The sequence below is a fragment of the Gekko japonicus genome, unplaced genomic scaffold (assembly GCF_001447785.1).
Source record: "Gekko japonicus isolate JY-2015 unplaced genomic scaffold, Gekko_japonicus_V1.1 scaffold388, whole genome shotgun sequence".
Classification (NCBI taxonomy): Eukaryota; Metazoa; Chordata; class Lepidosauria; order Squamata; family Gekkonidae; genus Gekko; species Gekko japonicus.
In genome coordinates, this window is record NW_015162490.1 from 451666 (window position 1) to 459100 (window position 7435).

The following is a 7435-nucleotide window of genomic DNA, read 5'->3' on the forward strand; positions in this document are numbered from 1 at the left end:
CTAAAGGGTGCCTGTGGTTGTTTGGTGACGGGGGGGGGGGGGGTCTCTGCAACTTACCTGGCTGCTTCTTGCTGTGACTGAGGGCTGCTGGGAGCAGGGGGCAGGGCTTGTTGTATGTGCCCGCCCCCTGGGCTCTTTACTGCCGGAGCTCTGCTCCTATGTGCTCCTGCAGGAAATTTGCATTTGGTTTTTTTAATTATTATTTTAAATGATTTTATGCTGCTTTCCCACCCAAATAGGGTTCCCCACGGCGGAGCCAGGTCTGACCACCCAAACTCTGTTCCCTGTGCACAGCAGTATTCTCACTCAGGTTAGACTGCCGTAAGATGTTGCCCTTTCTCTAGCCAGACTCCTACAAGCATTATGAAAGAGAAAGTTCTTTCCCTGCTTTGAGTAAGCTGCAGCTAAACAATCTCTGTATGTTTTTTTCTCTGCCGGAGCAAATTTCCTGCCAGAATTGCAATTCCCTTTGTCAGCCATCATTCCTCAAACTGTTTTGGTCATTCTGATTAACAGTGAGGCCATTTGCCATTGCAGCTTCGCCACTTGGGAAACGACGAGGTTCACGTTGTCTGGTCTGAACATACCAGGAATTATCGCAGGGGCATCATACCGACAGATTTCGGAGACGTTTTAATTGTTATTTATCCAATGAAGAATCACATGTTTTTCATAGAGATCATGAAGAAGCCAGAGGTATGTTTTGTTTTTGTTTTTTGGTGATTTCATTAGGTCCATGATAGCCAGTATTTTCAGGATAGGAACCGTTCTAACACCTGAAGACAGTCTGTTAATAGCAAACCCTGAGCAATATTTTTAGGACATATAACAGCTTATGTTGAAAGTGTATTTATTTGAAACACTTTTACCTCACCCCTCAATCAGAATGTTTTCATGGCAGCTTACAAAAACAGATCACAAATCAACGTTATTAAAACAGATTTTAAAATGTTTAAACAGTAATGATGAAAGAAAGAAAACAAAATGTTACTGTGGCAGAAACAGAAAACCAAAATAATTAAAGAGCAACACACAGACATCAACACATATATATGTATGCCAAGCAGGAATATAGAGAGTCTGAAATCAACAGGGCACATAAAATCCACAAACTATATGAAGATGATGAAGAAGAAGAGATTGAGTTTATACCCCGCCCTTCACTCAGAGTCTCAGAGCGTCTTACAAACTCCTTTCCCTTCCCCTCCCCACAACAGACACCCTGTGAGGTAGGTGGGGCTGAGAGAGCTCTTTCAAGAACTGCCCTTTCAAGGACAGCTCTTGTCAGAACTGTGGCTTGCCCAAGGTCATCCAGCAGCTGCGAGTGGAGGAGTGGGGAATCAAACCCAGTTCTCCCGGATTAGAGTCTGCACAAACCACTACACATGTCCAGGGTGAGGGGAGAAGGCAATCAGCTAGAAGCTCGGAATATGTCTCCACTTGATCCCAAGAGCTGAACGGGCTTGGTACTAGGCAAATTACAATTGGGAAGGTGTTCCATATTTGGTGTGCCACAGCTAAGAAAGCCTTGCTCCTCATGCAAACCTGTCTCAGAAAAAGGAGGAAGGCCGAGCAGAGCCTTTATAATATCTCCACTAATGGGCAGGTGCATCCGAGAATAAGTGTGTGAACCATTTTGTACACTGCAACCCTATTACCTGCGCAGAAAAGCCCTCTTGTATAGTTCAGGTTTGCACAGGTTGCAAATTTAAGTTTAAGGAATTTAAGTTTTTGTTTCTCAACATACTTGGATGCTAATGTTTGTGCCATTCTTTACAGTAATTGACCGTGTGTCACTTTTTTTCTTCACTAGCTTTGAATGTTTCTCAGAATGAAACCCTTCTTGTTGCCTTTAGAGCCCATTCAGATGTTAGAAAGCAGTATGAGAAAGAGAAGCCTATGTGGCCTGTACTTCTCAATCCTCAATTCTAGTTTGCAAAGTAGGAATTCATGGATTTTACTCATGCTCAAATGCCTACTGGTTCGGCTTGCATTCTGTTCACCGGTCACAAACGGGGACCTGTTTTTCAGTGACAGCTTCAGTAGTTCATCAGCCTGCTCACTGGTTGACAGGTCGCTTTACTGTATTCCTTCCTAATCACGTTGTACAGCATAGTTTGCTTTTTGTACATGTGCATTCTCACACAGCCCAATCAAGTTCTTCTACCCTCCGTCCTTGCTGAGTATCTGCTCCACTCAGCAGGCAGTTGTTTAAATAGACAATTAAATCAGTCACAAATCATATAAATCAGTTATAAATGAATGTTGGTTTTAATAAAATCATACCCTTTGGTGTCTGACAAAGAAGTTCCCTACTGATGCTAATGGCCGCTGCTCAGTTTGAATCAGCAGCGTATTTGTGAATGCTCAGTTTTACAAAAAACCTTGTGCAAACCAGTTTGGCAGCTGTTTGCAGCTGAGCAGTGCGAACCAAACAGGTTGGGTGATTGATTGATTGATTGATTGATTGATTGATTGATTGATTTGGGATTTATATCCTGCCCTACCAAATGGCTCAGGGCGGCTGACAAGCGGCAATGCCGAATAAAAACAATAAAACAATGTTATATACATAATAAAATTCGGTGCTCTACTATTCTACATTAAATCCCCCAAGATATGCAACATCCCACATTGACGGCCAGTTCAATTAAATGACGTGAGCGCCAGGAGTGATATTTTTCCCATCTCTGCCAGGGCGGCATATACCACCCCCCCAAGTAATAGGGGTAGATGATAAGATGGTATCTCAGTGGTGGAAGAGTGGCGGCGGCGGCTCCTACTCAAAAGCCTGGCGGAAGAGCTCCGTCTTGCAGGCCCTGCGGAACTGTATAAGGTCCCGCAGGGCCCGGATCTCCTCCAGGAGCTCGTTCCACCAGGTAGAAGCCGCCACCAAAAACGCCCTAGCCTTAGTTTGGACAAACTTCACGTCTCGGAGGCCTGGGACTTCCAGGAGGTGGAGGCTCCCCGATCGTAGTGCTCTTGGGGGAACATACGGGAAGAGGCGGTCCCTTAGGTAAGCCGGACACTGGCCATTTAGGGCTTTAAAGGTAAGAACCAGCACTTTGAAGCTAATCCAATCAGCTCACATTCGATGGGCACCCTCAAATACGTTCATGGGGACCTTTGCAGCATCTCTACTCGCAGTAAGCTCCAAGACACACAGTTGATTCCTGCAGCATTCAGACTTAGCTGGAGGAGAAGCAGGGAGTATGGAGGCACCGCAACGTCCACACACTCTTGTGTTCTTCACTTATTTCCGTATGCAGTTTTTAAATTAAATATATATATTTTATATTTTTGTGTACTCTAACTTGGTTTATAAAAAAGGTATGCTTTTGGATTCAGCAAGGGTGCCCTTGCGCATGGAACGTCTTCTCAGTTGCCTCCTACATAAACAAACGTGCCTTAAATTGGAACCACATAAGCAGCACCAAATGGCTCTGATAGCGGGGGGGGGGAGCTGAATCTGCACTCCCCGTGATTGTTGAAGAGCTGTTGGTGTCATCAAAACAAAACAGCGCCGTCTCCTTTTGGCAACTGCTTGAGCGGTCGTCTTCTCATTCCACATGCGAAGATCTCTAAAACAGTGCTGCAGAATGAGTGAAATTTGCAATAATATTGGACTGATGTGTGCCGCGTGAACGTGTACTAAAAAGATTGTATACTTGATATGCTGGAATTAACCTCCCAAGAGCATTCAGTTAAAATATCGTTAGACTATTCAGTTAAAATATTATTATGCATCCAGTTATAGAAAGGTTATCTTCCTTTAAACGATATCGAACTTGAATACTTAACTCGACACACACACGGTGGTAGCCAAAGTCTCCAACTTAACCATTTCTGCTCGTCGCGTGGACAGACCTGATGTCTCCTCGCGTCCCCCATTCCTTTGCCCTTGGTGACATTCCCCACAATGCAAAAGGTGATGTGATATGCCCTGCCGAGCCCACTTTCCACTTGTTCAGCTGTCGCGGGATTTAAAATGAATTACACCGTTTTTTTAAACGCAGTTTATCACAATAGCCCCCGTGGCCCTGTTCATTGTGGGGGAAGAGGCAGCTGCCTCTTGTGTCTGTAGATAATGGTAGATTTAGGCAACTCTCAGACAGGCTCCAATTCTCGCTGCTGCCCTGAGGCACCAGGACCCCGTGAAGAAGGAAAATGTGGGGCAGCTTCAGAAGCAGATGACGTATAGCCGACCAAAGACCAACATGCTCAGAGAAATTAAGGACAGCACTAAAGTGTAGAGGTGTGCCCCTTGTTACGTCTTAGTGGTCTGAGATCTGTTGGAGGAGATTTCAAAAACGGGCTTTTGTTTTTTGGAACCCAAGCGTCTTGGCCTCCAGTAGCAACACTTCCCCTGAGGGAGAAACTGCACTAAAATCCTAATCGTGGGTCACATTATTGCCTACTTGCATTGACACATATGGTAAAGAGTCGACGAATTGCCCCCTTGACACTGAAGCCTTCTCGGCCCTCTAGGTTCGATTTTGGCTCCCCAAATAGTTTCATTAAAAGTCATGTTGGGATTGATGAGGGTTCTTGCACGATGGAGGACGAGAGGAGGAGAGCTTGTTTGCTCGACTGATGCAGCTGTTATCTTCCAAGTATCCAGTCTGCAGAAAGGAAAATGGCAAACGGGGGAAACGTATTAAGCCTTCCATTTAAAATACAACCTTCTCAGTGTAATAAAATTAATCTGGACATTTCCAGGGCAAAATGTGGCTGACCTTTCGTTCACCAGCGACTGACCCCCGAATGAATGAAAGCAGCTTTTCGAGAGAAATGGCTGTTTGGCTTCGGTCCCTGGTATTTAAATTGCATTCCCTAATCAAATGAAAAAGCTGTCCCTTTTCTGTCAGGTTTGAGGATCCATGGTAACATTTGGCCTTTTATGTACATGTTAGCCTTTTCTGTTTGCATCTAAGTAGAGACACCTGGAGCAATGTTAACATTCACCGATTTAGTATTAATAGCTTCATTATGTAAGGCTCTCTGATCAGATAGCTGTTACTTTTGTTATATCGCTACAGCTTGCATTGTGTTCAGGGTTTTTTTTAAAAAAATTATTATTATCCTCCGGCTTGGCAACCAGGCAACGATTTGCAAACTTTTTTGTCTTGATTAATTAAGCAATATAATTATCGGGAACTGCGATGCAGTCTTTTGCTCAACAAAGCCGCCGAGAGGAAAACAATAGTAAGTCTGTTAGTCTGAATGCATTCCACGCGTCGCAGATGCATTAAGATATTCCGAACAATGAGGCAGAGAGCGGACAAAGAGTGCCTTGCAGCCTCGACACGCTGCACATACCGCCAGGGACACGCGGAGAGTTCCCTTGGACACAGATGCCTCGTTAGATTGCAGCCAGTCAGCAGAGATTTAATTCTCGGCCATTTGGTACAATAATTTACTAATTCGCCAGCTTTTAAAACTATATTGCTTACTGTGGAAGACAAGTCTTTGTCCTCAAAAGGCTTATTTAAATTTGACTGTAGCGTGTTTTTTTTAAAAAACTGAGTACAATGGAGCTTTTTTTGCTTACTAATTGTAGTAGGGCGGAAGTGGCAGTGTGAGGAATATTAATTGTTTCATGATAACATTAGAATTTGTGAAGGTCACCAGGAAGGAGGCTGTGTCGTTTCTTATCTGGATGTTTGTCAGGCAAGATCTTTTAATCTTTAGATTGGTGTGTTCAGGCTGAACACCTGTTTTTCAAAAAGAAGTCCCAGTTTGGATCCCGTAAAAACAAATACGATTATTTTAGGGCCTGAGACAGCCATGAAACAGATACTGTCCATCTGGAGTGGGGGGGGGGGGGAGTCTGCCCAGGGAGAGAGACCTTTTTCTGGAACTGGTTGGGAAATCAGTCTCCTGGGAACTGGGTGAATCTCCTATGTTGTCCACACTGCCCTTGGGCACAGGTCTATCTTTCAGGTTCCTTTAGAGGTATAAGCTGCTAGACTATCCAACGTTATTTTTATATACCTCATATGTCAAGGCAGGGGGGGAAATCAGGCCAGTCAGTTTAAAACAAACGTCAGGGTGGCTTTTCTCAGTGTGTAATTCAAGATTTAAACATGAAATAGTTTTAAGAAGACAAAGAAGAAGAGGAGCAGGAGGAGGAGGAGATTGGATTCTGACAGAACTGTGGCTTGCCCATGGTCATCCAGCAGCACTTCTCTGACAGCCTTAGGGGGACAAAAGTCTGATTAATGGCTGTGGTTTTTTAGAGGGTGAGAAGGCAAGTGAGACAGAGCTGAACCACATTGCTCTGCTTGTTTTGATGGGACCCTGTTTGGCCTTTTTTTTGTTTTTTGGCTGTTTATTTATTTATTTGGTGTAGTGGTTTAAGTGTGTGGACTCTAATCTGGGAGATGCCCCACTCCTTCACTTGCAGCTGCTAGATGACCTTGGGCAAGCCATAGTTCTCTCAGAGCTGTTCTCTCAAGGACAGTTCTGGAAAGAGCTCTCTCAGCCCTGCCTACCTTACAAGGTGTCTGTTGGGGGGAGGGGAAGGGAGAGGAGTTTGTAAGCCGCTCTGAGACTCCAAGTGAAGGGCGGGGTATAAATCCAATATTACTTACTTACTTACTTACTTATTTATTTTGTTAGGTTTATATCCCGCCCTCCCCGCAATGTAGGCTCAGGGCGGGTACCAACATATATGTCTACAATAATGCAGTTGAAACAATTCATAATTTGCAGTTAAGACCTGCAATTAAAGTAGACTTACAATAGAAGAAGAGGAGGAGGAGGAGGAGGAGGAATTTGGATCTATACCCTGCCCTTCACTCGGAGTCTCAGAGCGGCTTACAAACTCCTTTCCCTTCCCCTCCCCACAACAGACACCCTGTGAGGGCGGTGGGGCTGAGAGAGCTCTGAAAGAAACTGCTCTTTTTCAAGGACAGCTCTTATCAGAACTATGGCTTGCCCAAGGTCATCCAGCAGCTGCAAGTGGAGGAGTGGGGAATCAAACGTGATTCTCCCAGATTAGAGTCCACACACTTAACCACTACACCAAACAATAAGGCACATTATAAGAATCCATTTGAAATCAGTAAGATCACAATAAAACAATAAACAGTAAAATGCCTCAATGGATAGTATTGTAGTCCCGCTCGGCTCCTGGGAACTGCAGTCACTGGAGGGGAGGCCAAATTGAGGTTTATAAGATTATGCATGGGAAAGAGCAGGTAGAGAAAGAGGTACTTTTCTCCCTTTCTCACAATACAAGAACTCGTGGGCACTCCATGAAATTGCTGAGCGGTCGGGTTAGAACGGATAAAAGGAAGTACTTCTTCACCCAAAGAGTGATTAACACTTGGAATTCACTGCCACAGGAAGTGGTGGCAGCTACAAGCATGGACGGCTTCAAAAGGGAATTAGATAAGCATATGGAGCAGAGGTCCATCAGTGGCTATTAGCC

At 44.5% G+C, this 7435-nt stretch overlaps 1 protein-coding gene across 1 annotated transcript in view; it reads left to right on the forward strand.

Moving 5' to 3' along the window:
* The window catches only part of RALGAPA2 (Ral GTPase activating protein, alpha subunit 2 (catalytic)), a 235075-nt gene that overhangs the window by 165817 nt on the left and 61823 nt on the right, over positions 1 to 7435 (forward strand). Inside the window, exon 37 of the mRNA XM_015406000.1 lies at positions 538 to 696. Coding sequence (XP_015261486.1) covers positions 538 to 696 — 159 coding nt within the window. The remainder of the gene's footprint in view (positions 1 to 537; positions 697 to 7435) is intronic.